This window comes from Artibeus jamaicensis, unplaced genomic scaffold (genome assembly GCF_021234435.1).
Source record: "Artibeus jamaicensis isolate MK-2021 breed Jamaican fruit bat unplaced genomic scaffold, CSHL_Jam_final contig_519, whole genome shotgun sequence".
Taxonomy (NCBI): domain Eukaryota; kingdom Metazoa; phylum Chordata; class Mammalia; order Chiroptera; family Phyllostomidae; genus Artibeus; species Artibeus jamaicensis.
The window spans coordinates 20,309,092-20,328,917 of record NW_026521871.1 but is presented as its reverse complement, the minus strand read 5'-3'; the positions used below and the strand labels follow the sequence as shown (position 1 = coordinate 20,328,917).

The 19,826-nt window shown below is 41.1% G+C and overlaps 1 protein-coding gene across 4 annotated transcripts in view; it reads right to left on the bottom strand.

The window, feature by feature from the left end:
• The window catches only part of IFT122 (intraflagellar transport 122), a 71,523-nt gene extending 51,848 nt beyond the window's left edge, over nucleotides 1-19,675 (bottom strand). For 3 of the 4 annotated variants that reach the window (XM_037139341.2, XM_037139339.2, XM_037139340.2), the window contains exons 1-4: nucleotides 19,527-19,675; nucleotides 6,407-6,473; nucleotides 4,986-5,070; nucleotides 386-464 (exon numbers count right to left, since the gene is read on the bottom strand). In XM_037139341.2, the coding sequence (XP_036995236.2) occupies nucleotides 386-464; nucleotides 4,986-5,070; nucleotides 6,407-6,473; nucleotides 19,527-19,567 (272 nt within the window). In that variant the 5' untranslated portion in view covers nucleotides 19,568-19,675. Of the gene's footprint in view, nucleotides 1-385; nucleotides 465-4,985; nucleotides 5,071-6,406; nucleotides 6,474-10,542; nucleotides 10,564-19,526 lie in introns of those variants that run through there. The other variant, XM_053669446.1, reaches the window with a different exon arrangement.
• Nucleotides 19,676-19,826: the final 151 nt, after the last annotated feature.

Below are 19,826 nucleotides of genomic sequence, written 5' to 3'. Positions count from 1 at the left end.
AGCCTCTGCAGTGAGAGAAGTCTGGAGGACATCAACCCCAAGGTTCCAACTGTTGCCACTGGTGGATGTGAGGTCACTCCCTGAGAAGCAAGGCCACTGAAAGAGGGCAAGTTGAGGCAGGGTAGAGTCTGTCATGTCAGATTCACTAAACTTAGTTATATGAAAACACTTAGCCCAGCACTGGCTAAGCTAGTAGTGCTCAAGAAATGTTCATTCACCTATTCACTACCCAAACTTCCTATACCACCATGTACCCCCATAACTTAATTTCAAGTTCAACTGCAGAGGAAAAAGTTCTTCCTTATACCTTTTCTAAGGTGCTTTTGCTACTGTTGTTCAATAAGATAACAGTCAAATAATACCGTACATCTAAATGGTTACTTACGTGTATTTCAGAATACCTTCCAATTTTGATGTCCAAATAATAACACTTTTGTCAGCTGATCCAGAAGCAAAGCGCTTGCCTAAAAAGATTTTTAAAAAGAAAATTCTCACATTTATTTTAAACCAGCATTTCCCAGAGTATTTCTTAGAAAACTGGTTCTTTAAAGTATCTAATTAGTATCAGCCACTCCTCTACTCCTTACCAGAACTGGGTGGGAGTACTTTGGAGTCAGGAAGTTTGGGTTCAAATCCTGGTCTGTCTGGCACTGAGTAAACAGAGATGTACTGAGGGCCTACTATCTGCTAGGATTCATGTTCTGTGCTAAGGATCAAGTACTGATTAAAGCACACATAATCCAGCTTTCACAGACTTTAGTATAGTGGGAAAAGCAAGCATTAAATTAAATTAATCCAATACGAATACCATATGGTAACAAAAGAAATGGGACCTATGAGAGAGAATAATTTGAGGCACCTAATTTAAATGAGGGAAGACTTCTCCGAGGATGAGATCCTTCAGCTGAGACCTAAAGATTGAGCAAACCTGAGCCAGGTACAAAGAGAGGAGAAAGAGCCATCCACACGGATACAACAGATGCACAAAGACCCTGAGGGAGGAAAAGCCCGGCATGTCTAAGGGGCCGAGAAGCAGCCAGCAGGAACACCAAGGGCAAGGGGTAAGGTGCATAGGGGAAGGATCTCCAGGGGCTTCAGGGCCACAGCTGAGATCTTGCTCTGTATCCCAAAGAAAGGCTTTAAGCAAAAAGTGACAGAGGAGATTGTCATTTTCACGGCTACTTGCACTTTGTAAAAGAATGCACTGGAGAGAGGCGATATATAGCAAGTAATTATTAATTACATTGCTATAAGTTTGCAGTGCTTAAAGCAGAGCAGGGTATCATGGCTGCAAATGACAGCAAACCTTCACCTACTCCAGTGAAAGATAATGATTAAGGGGTAAGCACAGGCTAGATTCTGTACACCTACTTAAAAATTTTAGTAAAAAATTTCGACTTTATTCTTAGGTCAACTGGAAGTTGACCTTGAGCATGTCACTGTTCTCTGAGCCTCATTATCTGAAACATAAAGGGATAATCATAATAGCTTCTTCACAGGCTCTTTTTGCCGGGAGTCAACTCAGATAAGACCTTTCACAGTGGCTGAAACCAAAGATATGGGGGGGGGAGCCATATGACACTGCTACAAATACTAAATGACAGAAGCTGCTCTCATGTATGATTATTTCTGTCACTTCTCTCCCGTCCTTGCAGGCAGTGGATGATGAGGAGTGTGAGCTACAAGCTCAGAGTATGAGTTGGAATTCCCAGTGATGTCACTTACCAGGTGCAAGACCTGGAACAAGCCTCTGAATATGTTTCATTTCCTCATTTGAAAAACAAATTCAACAATAGTATTTACTTCACAGTTGTTGTGAAGAGTAAGTGAGATTAAAGGGTTTAGGAAAGTGCCTGGATTAGAATCAATGCTAAATATAATTAGCTATTATTATTACTATTATTCCTTCACATTGTCTCATACTGTTTTTCTTGAACAACAACAAAAAACAGTTCTTACAAACCTTTGGATGATGGTTGCTTATTAAATACTTACTCAAACTTAAGGGGGAAATCAGAAACAAGCAGATTTAAAGAGCAAAACCATAATTCAGGGTATTTCCATTTCCAGATCTAAGGGGAAAAGAAGGGATCCAGACACTTCTTAATCGCTGTGTAGGTGTCATGAAGAGGCACCATAATAAAATACAAAGAACAAAGGCTCCGCAGTTGCAGGACCTGGTCAGGCCCAGTGCTGCCTATTACCTGCAGTTGCTCCAAGCCTGTTTTCTCGCCTGTGAGAAATGCTGAGCAACCCTTTCCAGTCTGCTTCAGAGGTCTACTGGGAGGATCAAATGAGATAATGTGTGTGACAGGACTCTGCAAAGTGCTGACAAATGCCACTGACAGCAGGTCACACTCTAAAATCCTCAAAATCCTTTTAATGGTGTTGCAGGCCCAAGAGTCCTGAAGTTTATAAACTCCAGAGGTCCCACAGGTCTCCCAACAGTATTATTCTGAACTTGTGAACTCATACATATAAAAAAACATGACTATCATGGCATAGCACACCTGACTGCAAGGCAAGAAATTAGTGCTCTCTTTGCCACTAACTTGCTGCATGACCTTAGCAAGTCACTTCTCTAGGTCTTCATGTAGGTCTAAAGCGAAGAGATTGGCCTAGATCGGACTAAACTGTATGCACAAAATTGTGCATATGCATTTTTCTAGAAAGGGGTCTACAGCTTTTGTTGGATCCTCAGAGGTCTGTCATCCAAAAGAAGTTAAAAGCCTGAAGCTTGAATGAACCCCAGGTTCATTCAAGCACTGTAACACTAATTCTGCAACTTCTCAGCGGTGGTCACAGAATGCTACCTTCAATATTATATTCAGCTGACGCATGAGGGAATTGAGACTCAGAGAGATTCAAAAACCACCTCAAACTCACAGAGATTTTGGGGTTGGAACTCGGAGCCATCTCATTCCAAAGCCTGTGTTCTTTCCACTAATCCCATGCTGTGAGTAGCACAGATCTCTTTTTAACTCAGTATCAATTTCTGGCACCCATTCTCCAACCACCACCTCTCTTCTTTCTCATCCCACCTCTATCCCAATTCCAACAATCCTTCAAACCCATCAGAACTTGCCACCTTTCACTGCCCCTCAACCCTTGCAGTCCTCTCACCCATCCTTACTCAGCTGACAAGTTCAAGGCCAATGAAAATAATCACTGCTTTACATACATTCTCCACTCCCTTACACTCTTACTTCATTTTCAGAGGTGCTTACATATCCACCACTCGGTTAAATCCAACTCTCCACTTTCTCCACCCTTCAAACTATGCAACTCGAAGTGGTGGAGAAAGAGACAGTCAAACCAACTGATCTCACTTTCAATTCATGATCATCAGCTTCAAGTAGGCCCTTCATGTCACCAGGGAATCTCACCGTACTTCCCAGGTCCATTTTTTATTTTTTCCTTTCTCCTCAACTCTCTCATACCTCCTTTCCCATCCTTGCTCTTAGCTGATTTTGGTTCTTATTTTGCTGAAAGAATGGAAGAGAATTTCCACTGGAGTCCTACCACCACATGCCCCACCTGTGTGCCAGCACCTGCAGTGACATACTCTACCTTCCCACCATGCCCCACCTACGTCCCTGGTCCCAACTCCCCTTGCCCAGCTGACAACTCTCTAATGTAATATTCTGGCAATCCCCTCCCCATTCTCTTACAGCACCAAATTACAGCATCAAATTTAACATGTCCAAAACTGAGCTCCTGATCTCCCATTGTAAGTTTCTCACTGCAGCCTTCTCCATCCCAGTAGAGGGCAACTTCATCCTTCCAGTCTCTCAGGTCAAAAACCTTGGCATCACCCCTGACTTCTTTCTTCACACCCCACATCTGATCTATCTGGCTTCACTTTCAAACCATTTCCAGAATCTAACCACTTCTCACCACTTCCTCTGCTCCCAGAGGTCGGAGCCCCCAACACCTGTGCTATAAAACTTGCCTGGATAATGCTTACTCACTCACCTCCCTGCCCCAACCCTCTCTCCTTGAAGGTTGTTTATAATAGCTGGAAGGATCTTTTTTAAATGCAAATCAAGTCAGATCCCACCTCTGCTCAGAACTCTTTAGTGGTTCCCTATTTTCACTGAGAATCAAAGCCAAAGTCCTTATAACAGCCAATATGATCTGGCCCACCCCATGCCTGTTACTTTTCTACCCTGGTCCCCTACTGCTCTTTCTGATTCCTGCTGCCCCAGCCCCTAAAGGCACACTTCCACCTGAGACCTTTGTAATAGCTCTTCCCCTGGAAAGGAATTTGGGCATTCTCCCCAAATGCCCATGGTCAGAATCTCACTGCCTCCCCACCTCCAAGTCTTCACTCATGTGTCCTTGGCTCAAAAAGTCCACCCTCACTACCCTATTTAATACTATACCCAATCCACTGCTCCAGCCAACACTCTCAATCCCCTTATTCTGACCTATTTTTTCTTCTTCTCTAACACTTATCATCTTCCAATACACTGTTTAATTTACCTATTTACTATGTTTAGTGTATATCATCCCTCATACTCTCTTTTCTTCCTTCCCCTCTTCCATGGATATAAGCCCCATAAGGGCAGGGACCTTTGTCTGTTTCATTTTCTGAAGTATCTCAAGCAACTAGAACAGTGCCCAGCACGGAAATGGCTCTCAATAAATACTTGTTGAACTGAATGATTAAAATAAAGTCTAAGATGGTAACTGGGAAAAGACAGGGAATGGTCTAGCTGCGGAACATGTACAGGACAACAGGGTGGGGACTGACTGTGGGAGCAGGAGAGGGGAGAGGCGGGGGCAGGGGAAATACTGGGACAACTGTAACAGAACAACAATTAAAAAAATTAAATAAAAAATGAAGTCTAAGAGACTTAACTATCTTCTGCAAGTTGTACTTTAGCTTACTGAAAAGAATTCAACTCATGATTGTGACCAAGGAGAAAAATGAAAAGTTATGAGGCCATTACAGAGCCTGTAAACCCAGAGCAGCCTCTTACCATCCTTTGCATACGCCACACAGTACACAGTATCTTTGTGTCCCTTTAGGGGCTGAAGTAAAGTGCCATCAGAGGTGTCATAAACCTGGCAAAAGGGGGATAAAAGCACGGATTATACACATGGCATTCATTAATTAGAATTCCTACAGGTTGCTGCTGCTATTTTTGTTTTTATAACAAAATATTTGTCAATATTCTAAATATATATCAAGTAAAAACTGCACTGAGAAACCAAGAAGAATGTAACATTGTTGGTAAACCCAAGAAGTAGAGGTCCCAATTCTATGCATTTTATTACCAGGAACATATAATTAATCCTCGATAAACAAAAATTTACTCTGTGCAACTTCTCCACAAACTTCACTCATTCTTACATGAAGTTTGGATATATTACCAATCAAACTAGGCCCACCGAAATAAAGCCAGCACATATAAAGAGCATCCTACAACACAATTAAATTTTAGTGCAACATTATAGAGGATTTTTCGTATTTGCTACCAAGAGGTTGAAAGTCACAGATCTGAGCTCCAGGTCTGCAAATCAAAGGGAGTATCAAAAAATTCAGATGTAATGGGAATTTAGGATATTTTACAGCTGTGTAACACCTATAAATATGCAGAATTTAAAAAAATGCATCTGAGGAATCAAGGCAAGCCTCTCCAAAAATGATTAGTGTTGGGAAAAAATAACCGATGAAAAAAATAACTAAAAGGATTTGGACTGTTTACCCTAGGGGAAAGAAGTCTGCAGAACAATGTACCATGACTTTGAGATTATGTAGTTACCACAAAAGAATGGAGATCAGTCAGTCTGCATATCTAGAGACAACAGATCGAGAGGAAGTCAACTTACGCAGAAGGAAGGAGACATCATACAAAGGTTTTCGGGTCAAACATAAAGAGTTCTCTGAAAATTACTTTTACACACTGGGATAGGTTCCAGAGGGAGCTTCTAGTCTTTGAAAATATGAAAAATGGCACAGCATCCATATGGAGCTGTTTAGGTGGGCCAGTGCCTAAAAGTTGGGGTCAGGCTGTCTGGCTTCTCACTGAGGACGCCCCTTCAATCCTGTTGCTTGAATTTTTCAGGGGGACAAAATGTGAGCTGACACTAGCCCAGTCTCAAAGACATTTTGATTAATTGTTTTCAACCTTTCATGGGTGTCTCAAAGTAAAAACGGAAAGATTAATGACTGCAAAGAAGGTATTGTTCACAGGTTCCTATCTGATAGACAGTTTACTTACCTGTTTTAAATAGCCCATTTCCTTCCCTATTAAAAAATAATGACTGGTTTTTCCGCCCTTGCCTTTTTTATCTCAAAAAAAAAAAAAGAAAAAGGGGGGGAGTGTCAAATTTCAGAGTACTTACAAGAAGGAAAGGGAAAAAAGCACTTAAAAAGGAAACTCAGACAAAATCCTACCAGTAATCTGTTTCCTGCAGCCAAAATCAGTTGGGTTCCATCAGGCTTAAAAGCGAGGTCATATATACTAAACAGGAGACAAGACAAAAGGACAATTAGGAACCAAAATGATGAGGTCTGCTAATGGCCAGGAAAGCAAACTTTATTTCCATTATAAAACACTATTTGTGGATAAGGGGAAAAAATAATGGCTAAGAATTGCCTTTGGTTGCAAATTCCATTCAACCACCACACTCTGGCAGCCCATTCAATCACGCCCACTAGGCAGCTAGCTCTGTGCCCCAGTTTCCACTTGTCCAGAAACCAGACACTAGATGTGATTCAAAGGGTCCACAGTTGAGGGCACTAATTCTCCTAATAATACCATAAAGTCTAGACAATCTGAGAGAATGTGTGAGGGCTAGGAAATCCACACATCTCTGAAAAACTGGTCCTTTATTAAAATATAACTATTTCCGATAAATTAGATATTTATTGAAAGTCTCTGAGATAGACATCTCTTAGGCACTAAGAGATACAAGATGCATAAATCACAATCCCTTCCTGTCTTCAAAGAAACTACCATCCAGTGGGAAGGTGTGACTCACAAACATTCGCAAAGAACTACCATATGTCATCAATTCTGAAGCATACATTTTCATATTTTAACATCTTTGAGGTTGGGATATGTCTTATAATTGATGATGTGTCAGTTTAACTGGCAGCATTTTTTGCTTTCTTAGTAGTGTGTAAAATAATGGTATTTTAAAATCAATGACCTCTCAGATTAGATGAAATACAGAATATTGTGATAAAAGCCTTAGGAGATATAAACCCACATCTTATGGTCAATTAATATTTGACAAAGGAGGCAGAACATACCATGGGTAAAGACAGTCTATTCAATAAATGGTGTTGGGAAAACTGAGCAGATAACATGCAAAGAAAGGAAGAAAGAAAGAAACAAACAAACTAGACTACCTTCTTACGCCATACACAAGAATAAATTCAAAGTGGATTAAAGACCGTCTATAACCATATCACCCTGAAGGTGCCCATTCTCGTCTGAACCAAAATGGATCAAAGACTTAAATGTAAGACTCAAAACCATAAAAATCCCAAACAAAAACACAGGCAGTAAAATCCTGGACATTTCTCATAAGCAATATTTTTTCTGATATATCACCTAGGGCAAGGGAAACAAAAGAAAAATGGGACTACATCAAACTTAAAAGTTTTTGCATAGCAAAAGAAACCATCAATAAAAGGAAAAGAAACCACTGAATGGGAGAACTTATTTTCCAATGATACATCTGATAAGGCATTAACATCCAAAATATATAAAGAACTTATATAAAATTAAATAACTTGCCCCCAAATAAACTGCTACTGAATGGAGGTGAAGCCAGAATTCAAATCCAGGCAGTCTGGCTCCAAAGCCCATGTTCTAACCATTATGCTTTGGGGCCTTCATTATCATTATTATTACCATATGCCAGAGCTGACAAAATAATTAGCATGAGTTTCCATGCTTTATCAACAGAAAAAAAGGAGGGGTATTATAACCTACTCAATACATTTACATGTAGAATTCACAAAGCTTTAATATAGGCTCTGTTGATTTCAAAGCTTCTTAAGGAAAAGGAAAAATAATTCTTCACATATATTCAATATTTAAGGGTTGTTAAAGAGTGTAAACTTACATTATCTCATTTGGTGCTATGAGAACATAATGCCACAGGCAGGCCAGGCACTACAAGCCCATTCTTATCAATGAGGAAACTAAAGAACAAAGGCAAGTCATGTGTCTGTTGCACAGCTGGCTGATGGAAAAGCTGGAACAAGGGTGATTGTTACACCCTTTCCAGTTGGGCATCACTGTTCATAGATGCAAACACAGACCCTGAGTGTTATGTGGTAATAGACGGGTTCAGCTTCCTCACTGTTATGTGGTAATAGACAAGGCCTTCCTGTTTCTCAGGCTTTTTTTCTCTGTGTCTGGGAAAAATGAACTTGGCACATTTCACAGAGGAGAAGTGGGGCAGTAGAGTGAAAAGGAGAGGGGAGCCGGGCCCAGAAGAGCTGACTTGTCTGAGCTTTTATCCTCACCTACAAAACAAGGATAGAGAGTTGTGCATAAGCCACCCTTGAGCAAAGCACCTGCCACCTGTGGGTTGTATGATGAGGTACTAGATTTTGGAGGGATCTGCACCTCTCTTTATAGTAAACCTAGGATATGTGGTTCCCTTTCTGCCTTACACATATCTGAGCTCCTCAAAGTGGTTCCTATGCGGCCTACTTTTCATAAGACCAGTTTGGGTTAAATTACCAGAAAATCATTTCTGAGTGTCTCATTTGGGTGAACCCTTAAGCTATCTTTCCTCAGATGTAAAAATTCATTTTCTCTGAATACTTGAAATTTGCCTTCCTAAAGTACAACACACATATCTGGTTTACCCCAACCTTAAATGCTCACTGTACTTGGAATCTGTACAATCCAATTTAGCTATGAATTATACAGTCTTCTATATTTTACAGTTTCAGATACTATCTCATGTCCTTTGCATTAGAGTCACATGCAATTTGAGGGGAATGACCCTGTTTTAGACATCTGTGGACCCACATGCTTGGCCTTATCCTAGATACAAAATGAATAGATACATAATGGACAAACTGACAGTATTTAAGCTTGAACCCCTTGGACTTTAATTCCATCATGAGATCACAGAAACTCAGAAATAGAAAAAGCCCTAGACCTTGTCATGTAGTCTAACTCCCTGCCAGGGCAGGAATTCCCTGTGGATGGGCCATCCAGCCTCTGCTTGAACACTTCCAGGGCTGAGCAGCTCACCCATCCACAGGCAGGCCATTGTACTGAAGGATGTCCCTCTTTCCCACCCTGCCACCTTTTATGAAAAAGATACATCATCAAATTCCATTGCAGTGAGACAGAGGGAGAGTCCTACAAACTGTACTCTGCCAATGCTGTGCCTACCCACTATAAATTGACGTCCCAAGGAGCTTCTCTAAATCCTGCACAATCTGCCCCAGCCCCCCCTTACCTGCTTTGGTATCTTTGGCAAATTATTTCACCTTGTTAAGTCTCAGTCTCTTCATCTGTAAATGGGGTAATAGTTCCAACCTCTCGGGTTGTTGTATAGATTAAACAGGGAAATGCTTATAAACACAGTTAGGCCTACAACAAGTACTCAGTAAATACTACCTGGTGTGAATTAACTCCAGTAAATATTCGGATTACAGCAGATGCTGGCCTGACTGGAATAAGATAGGATAGCCAAATAAGTTATCATAGTAGAGATGAACCTGGAGCAGTGCTTTTAAGGAAGAAAATAAAGGAGTTCAGAGAAGAATTACATAGCATTTGGGAAGGGCCTTTAGATAAAAAAATGGAGTTTATAGCTAAACTAAAAGGCATAAATTTGCCCTTGCTGGTGTGGCTCAGTGGATTGAGCATTGTCCTATGAACTGAAAGGTTACACATTTGATTCCCAGTCAGGGCACATGCCTGGGTTGCAGGCCAGGTCCCCAGTGGGGGCGTACAAGAGGTAACCAATTGATGTTTCTCTCCCACAGCAATGTTTCTCTCACTCTCTTTCTCCTACCCTTCTCCTCTTTCTGAAAATAAAAAAAAATAAAATCTGTACAAAAATAAAAAGCATAAATGTAAATATTAGCAAGGTCAATCCAAGATGGCAGAGGAGCAGTGGAAGCTGTACTAACCTTCTCCCAGGACCAATGGGGAATTACAACTAAATTGGAGAGAAATCATCCAGAATAACCAACTGAAGACTAGCTGGAGAGAAGTCTTATAACCACTGACAGATGCAAGAAACCACTTCACCACAATGTGACTGGTATGGATGCTGAAGGAGGTATGAGAGGGCTGGCTGGGCTCCCATGGGTGGCAGCTGAAGTTCTAAAGGGATATTTCAGTGACTGGGGGGCTCCCCCTGACAAGTGTGGTGTCTATACCCCAAGCTGGGCTCCTCAGCCTAGAGCACCAGAGCCGGAAAGGAACCCAGATAACATCCAGCTATGAAAAACAGCAGGGTTTCTGTCTACCAGGGAGAGATGGCTGGAGATGCAGAGCGCCTCTTAAAGGGCCAATGTACAAAATTTCATTTGCAGTTACTTACCCTGAGCTCTCGCAGAGGGAGGGCAGAGTGGACTAGAGATGCTTAAGGAAAGTCTGGGGCTGGTGGCTCTGGGGCGAGAACTGAAGGATCAACTACCAGGATCCCTGTGCTGAGTCATTCCCAAGACTGCAGAAGCCATCTTTCTCAGGCAAAGGACTCTCCAAGCGGCATCAGTCTCAGGGGAGGCAATAGCCCCGCCCACAGGAATTTCTCTGCCCCACACTGTGGTGCTTAAACGGGACTGCTGACCACAGCTTGCTTAGACTAACAACTGATCTTGACAGCTAATCAGTTTAACATCCAAGGAGAAAATACAAAGAAGCAGCCAAAATAGGAAGACAAAGAAACAGAGACCAAATGAAAGAACAAGAGAATTCTCCAGAAGAACTAGATGAAATGGAGGCAAGAAATTTATCAGAGAGTATACAGTAATGACTATAAGGCTACTCAACAGCATGAAAAAAGACATAGAAACAATAAAAAAAGGCCAGTCAGAAGTAAAGAATGCAATACCTGAGATAAATAATACACTGGAAAGAATAAACAGTAGGTTAGATGAAGCAGAAGATACAATCAGTGTTTTGGAAGACAAGGGAGAAAATAACACCCAAGCAGAGCAGCAAAAAGAAAAAAGAATTTAAAAAAATGCGGAGAGCCCTGGCTGGTGTGGCTCAGTGGATTGAGCACAGGCCTGTGAACCAAAGGATTGATTCCCAGTCAGGGCACATGCCTGGGTTTCGGGCCAGTTCCCAGCAGGGGATGCAGGAGAGGCAACCATACATTGATAGTTCTCTCCCTCTCTCCTTCCCTTCCCCTCTAAAGATAAATAAATAAAATCTGCCCTGGCTGGCATAGCTCAGTGGATTGAGCGCGGGCCTGTGAACCAGAGTATCGAGGTTCGATTCCCAGTCAGGGCACATGCCTGGGTTGCAGGCCAGTTCCCAGCAGGGGACGCATGAGAGGCAACCATACACTGATATTTCTCTCCCACTCTTTCTCCTTCCCTTCCCCTCTCTCGAAAAATAAAATAAATAAAATATTTTAAAAATAATAATAATAAATAAATAAATAAAATCTTTTTAAAAAATGAGGAGAGCTTAAGAAACCTTTTGGACAACATGAAACATTACAACATCCACATCATGGGAATACCAGAAGGAGAAGAGAGTAAGCAAGGGATCAACAGTCTATTTGAAGAAATGATGACAAAAAACTTCCCTATCTGCTGAAGGAAAAAGTCACACAAGTCCAGGAAGCTCAGAGAGTCCTAAACAAGTTGGACTCAAAGAGGCCTACACTGAGACACATCATAATTAAAATAACAATGTAACAGGTGTGGAACTAGGTTCAGAATAGTGTGAAGGCTGAGAAGCCCCAAAACCCCGACAAGCCTAGCTTGGGCGCTGGGATTAAGAGCTACTTTGCATATAAATAACAGCTGGCTAGTATTATAGAAATGCTGTATCCTAATTGCTGTGCCTCCAGAGGGAAGGAAGATGGACATAACTTTAATTTGTAGCTCATTACAGGAGGTGGATCACCCTGCCTCAAGAGGCAAGAAGGCATTTCATCCTGCCTCACTGGCCACACCTGCCCAGACTGACAAGGTATCGGGAAATGCTTCACCGTTACCGCACTTGCGAAAAACAGCAAGGAACTCGCATGAGATGCGAGAAATCCTGCGAGACGCAGAAGACTTGGTGTGAGTATTTAAACTGGGTGCACACAGCAATTCACTTTCTTGGATGCAAAGTTCCAAATTAAGAGCTGGAGAACACAGAGATACAGCTGATGGTGCTGGAAATTGTGGAGCACCAATGACCAGAGAAGCAAGAATGCTGAACAGGAACCTGCCTAGCTAAGCTGCAGACTTCTATTTTTTTTTTTTTTTCTGAGAGACAGTACATCTGACTGGCCTGGTTTGGCAAGGGAAGGCAAAACCACACATTTATGGGGGTTTGGGGATGTGAAAGCAGAATTCTGCCATCATTCTAAAGCTGTATAATTTTTAATAAATATTCACTTTCCTTTTCACCTAACTTTGGTATTAGGAGTTACATTTTTGGTGATGGGCAATAGAACCCCCAATCTGTTCCAGAACCTCATGACCTATTACAACAAGGCTTAAAAGCAAGGAGAGAATCCTAAAAGCTGCAAGAGAAAAGCAGGTAATTACCTACAAGGGAGCACCAATTAGACTGGCATCTGATTACTCAAGAAAAACATTTCGGGCCAGAAGTAAGTGGTGCAAAATATTCAAGGTAATGAAAAGCAAGGACCTATAATCAAGGCTACTCTACCCAGTGAGGCTATCATTTAAACCACAGGTAGCAAACAAAGGACAGAGGGCAGAATCTGGCCCTCCACCTTGTTTTATCTGGCTTGGCACCTTGTTTCTACCCAGCAGCAGTGCCGAGCTCTCACTTAACTGTTAAGAAGTAGTTACATTTAAACAGTCCTTAAATCACATTTGGCAACCCATGGCTGATGTGGCCTCCAGTGAAAATGAGTTTGACACCATAATTTAAACTTGAAGGAGAGATAGGAGCTTCCTAGACAAGAAGGGCTAGAGTTTCTTAACAAATGTTAAAGGGAGAAGCGGGGGGGGGGGGGGGGGGGAGGGATAGAAGGAGGGGGAGGAGGAAAAAGAAAAAAAAAAACAGAGGAAAACCATCTAACAATAAAATGACACTACAAATGTATCAACAATCACCTTAAACGTAAATGGCTTAAATGCTTCAAGCAAAAGACATGGGGTACTGAATGGATAAGAAAACAAGACCCATACATATGCTGCCTCCAAGAGACCCACTTCAGATCAAAAGATACACACAGACTAAAAGTTAACAGTTAGCCCTGGCTGGTGTAGCTCAGTGGATTGAGCATGAGCCTGTGAACCAAACAACCAAGGTTCGATCCCATGCCTGGGTTGCAGGCCAATTCCCAGCAGGGGATGCATGAGAGGCAACCATACATTGATATTTCTCTCCCTCTCTTCTTCCCTTCCCCTCTAAAGATTAAAAAAAAAAAGTTAACAGAAAAAGATATTTCATGCATTTGGAAAAGAAAAAAAGAAGCTGGGAAGCAGAACTTATATCTGACAAAATAAACTTTCAAACCAAGGCTATAGTAAGAGACAAAGAAAGACTACATAGTGATAAAGGGAAGAATCCAACAAGAGGATATAGCCCTAATAAACATTTATGCACCCAACAAAGGAACACCTAAATATGTGAAGCAAATCTCGATGGACATAAAATGTGATTCACCATATAAACAAAACGAAGGATAAAAGCCACATGATCATATCAATAGATGCAGAAAAAGCTTTTGATAAAATCCAGCACCTATTTATGATAAAAACTCCCAGCAAAGTAGAAATAGAGGGAACATACCTGAACATAATAAAGATCATATATGACAAACCCACTACCAGCACCACATCAATGGGCAAAAACTACAAGCAATGTAGTTTTTTTTGCTGTCTTGAGAACAAGACAGCAATGTCTGCTTTCACCTCTTATTCGACATAGTATTGGAAGTCCTAGCACAGCAATCAAACGAGAAGAGATAAAAGGCATCCAAATTGGAAAGGAAGGAGTGAAACAGTCTTTATTTGCACATAACATGATGCTGTACACAGAGAACCCCAAACATTCCACCAAGAAACTACAAGAACTGATAAATGAATTTAGCAAAGTAGCAGGATACAAAGTTAATCTCCAGAAATCAGTTGCATTTTTATAGGCCAATAATGAACAAAAAGGAAAGTTAAGAAAACAATTCATCCATAATAGCTTCAACAAGAATAAAATACCTAGGAATAAACCTAACCAAGTATATAAAAGACCTGTACATGGAAAATTATAAGACACTAGAGAAAATACAGATAAATGGAAGCACATACTGTGTTCATGAATTGGAAAAATTAACAACATTAAAATGTCCATAGTACCCAAAGCAACCTACAGATTCAATGCAATTCCTATTAAGATTCCTATTTGTTTTATTTCACAGAACTAGAACAAATACATCAAAAATTTATATGGAACCACTAAAGGCCTCTCATAGCAACAGCAATCCGAGAAAGAAGAACAAAGTTGGAGGAATCACACTACCTAATATCGAACTATACTACAAGGCCTTAGTAATCAAAACGGCCTGGTACTGGCATGAAAACAGACACATGGATCAATGGGACAAAACAGAGAGCCCAGAAATAAACCCACATCTTTATAGTCAATTAATATTTGACAGAGGAACCAGGCACATAAAATGGGCTAAAGATAGTTTATTCAATAAATAATGTTATGAAAATTGGACAGATATGTGCAGAAAAATAAAACTAGACCATCTTCTTATACCACACATAAGAATAAATTCAAAATAGATCAAAGACTTAAATGTCAGACCCGAAACCATAAAAATCTTAGAAGAAAACATAGGCAACAAACTCTCAGATTTTTTAGAAAATTTTTATCAGATATATCTCCCCAAGCAAGGGAACAAATGAAAAAATAAAACAAATGGGATTACATCAAATTAAAAAGTTTTTTCACAGCAAAAGAAAACATCAACAAAATAAAAAGACAACTCGCAGAATAGGAGAACATATTTGCTGATACATCTGATAAGGGCTTAATATCCAAAATTTATAAAGAATTTACAAATCTCAACACCAAAATCATCAAACAACCCAATTAAAAAATGGGCAAAGAGCCCTGGCTGTAGCTCAGTGGATGGAGCGCGGGCCTGTGAACCAGAGGATCGCAGTTTGATTCCCAGTCAGAGCACATGCCTAGGTTGTGGGCCAGTTTCCAGCAGGGGACCCATAAGAGGCAACCATACATTGATATTTCTCTCCTCTCTCCTTCCCTCCCCCTCTAAAGATAAATAAATAAAATCTTTAAAAAAATGGGCAAAGAACCCGAATAGGTACTTCTCTGAAGAGGACATGCAGATGGCCGATACATGAAAAGATGTTCAACATCACTAATCATCAGAGAAATGCAAATTAAAACCACAATGAGATACCTTCTCACACCTGTCAGAATGGCTGTCATCGAAAAATCGACAATGAGTGTTGGTGAGGATTTTGAGAAAGGGGAACCCTTTTGCACTGTTGGTGAGAATGTAGACTGGTCCTGCCACTGTGGAAAGCAGTGTGGTGAAACATCAAAAAATTAAAAATAGATCTGCCTTTAGACTCAGCAATTCCACTTCTGGGAACATATCCGAAGGAACCCAAAACACTAATTCGAAAGAATAAATGTATCCCTGTGTTCACTATTGCGCCAAGATTTGGAAGCAGCCCAAGTGCCCATCACTAGATAAAGCTGTGGGATATTTACACAATGGAATTTTACTTGGCTGTAAAAAGAACAAAATTTTACCCTTTGCAACAGTATGGATGGACCTGGAAAGTATTATGATGAATGAAATAGGCCAGTCTGAGAAAGAGAAATACCACAATTTCACTCATAAGTGGAATCTAACTGAATTAACAAGGAAAACAGAGACAGACTCATAGATGGACAGCAGATGACAGCTAGTGGGGGTGGGGGTGGGTTGGGTTAGGGGGTGGAGAGATTGAGCAAAAAAGGACTCATGGACATGGACAACAGTGTGGTGATTGCTGAGGGGAGGGGTTTATAAGGGGACTAAATGGTAATAGAGAAGAAGTACAATAAAGATTAAATTAGAAAAAAAGAAGAAAGAAAAAATAAACATTAGCCATGGGGAATAAGTACACAACTTGATGTGGAAGGTGACTGGGAGTCAGTGTAGGTTTATAAGAAGTGGGTAACAAGACTCCAAACAGGTAATTCCTCCTGCTGATATGGAAAGGTTGAACTAAGCAAAAGATCAGAGAGGAGACAACAGCTTGTTTAGTTATGAAAAACTTATCTTTGACATCTAGATTTTTTTGTGTGTTTTACTATCTACCTCTTACAGGTTTTTTGTTTTGTTTTGTCTCATTCTGGGCTATCAGCTGGCCTATGTAGCTGCCATCAGGATTGCTGGTCTATATAACTGCTACAGCCTGTATTCTAGTATGTTGTTTCAAACCTGCAATGCCCAAATAACCAATATTCATTCATCATTCATTCACTCACTTATATACTTATTATTGTATCTATCCAACTCTCCACCAAGTAGTCATAATAGACAGCCATTGTTGTGTTGGCTGTTGTCATTTTTTAATTTGACAATCTAGTATGTCAATGCAAGAAACATCCAAACCTGTAAGAATTTTTATGAATTTATTTGAGCCACCCTGACAATTGAGAAAATCTTCCAGAGAATGGCAGGTTAGCACCTTATTTTACATATCAGATTCAGAAAAGATGTGCCCTGGCTGGTATGGCTTAGTGAATTGAGTGCCAGCCCGCCAACCGAAGGGTCACTGGTTCAATTCCCAGTCAGCACACATGCCTGGGTTGTGGACCAGTAGGGGATGTGTGAGGGGCAACCACACATTGATGTTTCTCTCCCCTTCCTTCTCCCTCCTTTCTCCTCTCTGGAAATAAATAAATAATTTTATTGATTGATTTTTTTTTAAAGGGAAGACCCTAAGAAATTGGTGCTAGATTAGGGAGGGAGAAAGCAAAGCAAAGCAAAGGGAGGGGGTACTGCTGGGATTAGAGAAAGTAAAATGATAGACACATCTTCTACATAGGTGAGTACAGGATAGTAACAGTCAACAATGAACATGATAACAATAACAATGAGGGGATTTGTAGCCTCTGCTCTGGTGTGTTGGTTGTGCTCCAGAGGTTTGGGGAAAAGGGAAGTTACATGACTTTCCAAAGGTATGTTATCATAAATGCAAAAAAGACAATAGACAGGCTCAATTGAGGTAAAGATTGATTTTTTATCAAAGAAAATTATTGCATAGGGCAACAATGACTTCCAGCCATGACCTGCTTTTATTTAATAAGTTTTAATTTCAGACCATCCTTTGTGGTTACTTTAGGTCTCTGAGTTTGTAAGGCTGTCACACAGCCTCCCCTTGGATTTGTCATGTTTCATATGTGGCCCTCTTTGTCCACAAAGGGAAAAGAGGTCAGTGCCCCTAACTAAATAGTCAGGTATTGCATGGTTTAAAAATGCGGCACACGATTGTGCCTGCCATGGCACACTGGTTGAAAACCACTGCACTAGACAAATTCTAAATACCATGAGAAGGGAGTAAACAAAATTCTATGCCAGGGGTTGAAAACTGGGAGCAAATCAGGCTGTATTTGGCCAGCAAATGTTTTGTTTGGCCCACATATTTGTTTGTTTGCTTTAAAATCAGACTCCAACATTTAAAAATCTGGACATTTCTCACAAAAACCCAGATTCCTCGTGTCTGGTGAAAACAGGAAGATATGAGCACACTAGGCCAATTCCTGCAGGGTGGTAATTGGCAGGATCTGGGCAGCAGCTGCCCCTTGTAGGCAGAGCTCTCCAGTTTGCCACACTCTTTGCTACTCCTATCACACCCTATCAAAGCCAAATGTTCAGTTGCCAGTCATCATGAGCTTGAGGATACTTTTTAATAATAGAGTTAAAAGAAAAGTAAAACAATTTTTTAAAACTCAAATTATATTAAAAGTAGAAGTAATAAGCTATGTGTGCTTCAAGAAAAGTGGATTGTAAAATAGAAAAATACTCCCAGGAAATCCAACAAACAATTCATCATGTTTAAGATGCACATAAGATCGCCCATTTATGTTGCCTGACTGTGGCAGGCATTGGGTTTGCAGTCTCTGTAATACAAAGAAAAGCATTAGCTATGGAATGAGGAAGACCTGAACTTGAAAGCTGGTGCCAGCACTTACTCACTGTGCGACCTTGGCAATTTATGTGCCCTCTCTGTGCTTTAGTTTCCTCATATACAAAATAGAGGTAATTACCTATCTCAGAGGGCTGTTGTCAGATGACAATGAGATAAAAGATATAATATTCTTAGCCAGTGCCTGGCACATGGTAAATGTTAGCTCTTACTAGTGCAGAGTACAAAAGAGAGCAACAATCTCCAAAGGGAGCCTTTACAGGATGTTTAGGGTTTCAAAGTGAGATGAGGAAAGGAGGCATGCTTTCTTCACATAGAATGGCAAATATCCTGTGTCAGTGGCCAAAACAGAGGCTTAATGGTGAAGCTGAAAAGATCATCTATGCAAAAAATTTAAAAATCAGGCTGAGGAGAGCTATCCAAGTATTTCTCAAAAGGTATTACTGTGTGATGGATTTAGGTGATAAAAATGTAACAGGACATTTAATAACATTGAATCATAAAGTGAGAATGTCATTCTCTTTTGATTCTCTTTCAAACCTTCAATAATTAAGCATAGGAGAACGTCTTGGTTTGATGCTATTCATCTCAAGCACCTCTACAACCACACTTGCTAAACCTCCATTTCTAGAGACAGTAGACCTCAGGCTTACAGGGTCCGTGGCAATATAATCCAGCTAAAACTTAACTAACAATTTTGTTTCTCCTTTCTTTAAGTTTTACAGTTACCTTATAGCGAGTGAATTTTTTATTTTTAAATGTGCAGCAATAAAGTTTCCTTGTAAAATCGTAAAATATAAAAGCATATTTAGGCAAAAATGAGTGAGACGATTTAGAGAAAAATGGCAAGTATATGAGAGTATTAATCATATGTGGATGTGACAAAAATTGTTAAGTTGGAGAAACATCGTGGATGTACAAGGAGCCTAGGGTGGAATGTAAGGCAGCGACAAGACCAGAATGTGACTGTCTGTAAAACCACCTTGACAAGGCCACGACCTCACGCGTTGTACATCCCTTTGTCCCTTCTCAGGGCCTCAGTTTCTCCAATTACAAGGGGGTGGGTGAGAGCACGACCACACAGTCGGAGTCCCGCTAGGCCTCAGGCCCGTTGCCCCTGGCAACCACAGGAGATCACACAGCCGCTCCCGCCACCCACGCTGGGCTCAGCCTCCCGCTTCTCCCGGACTGCCCCGCTCCTCACCACTGCTCCACTTTATCTCTCCACGTCAACACGGCCCTCATAGCGGCTTCCCTCACGCCTCCGGCCCCTCCTCCCAGCCTCAGCAACAGGGCCCACACCGCAAGCCAGTTTGGCTACATGCGCTACCCCTGGCAACGCACATGCGCAGTGAGCTGCGCGCGCGCGGCTGAGAGTTACGAGTGCGCAAGTCTAAAAATGACGGCTCGAAACGGAGCCAGATGGGACTGGAGCCTCGTAGGCTTCGGGGCAACAGGGACGCTCGCGATTGGACTGAATGAGTAGGGGGCGGTGCGTCTTCCT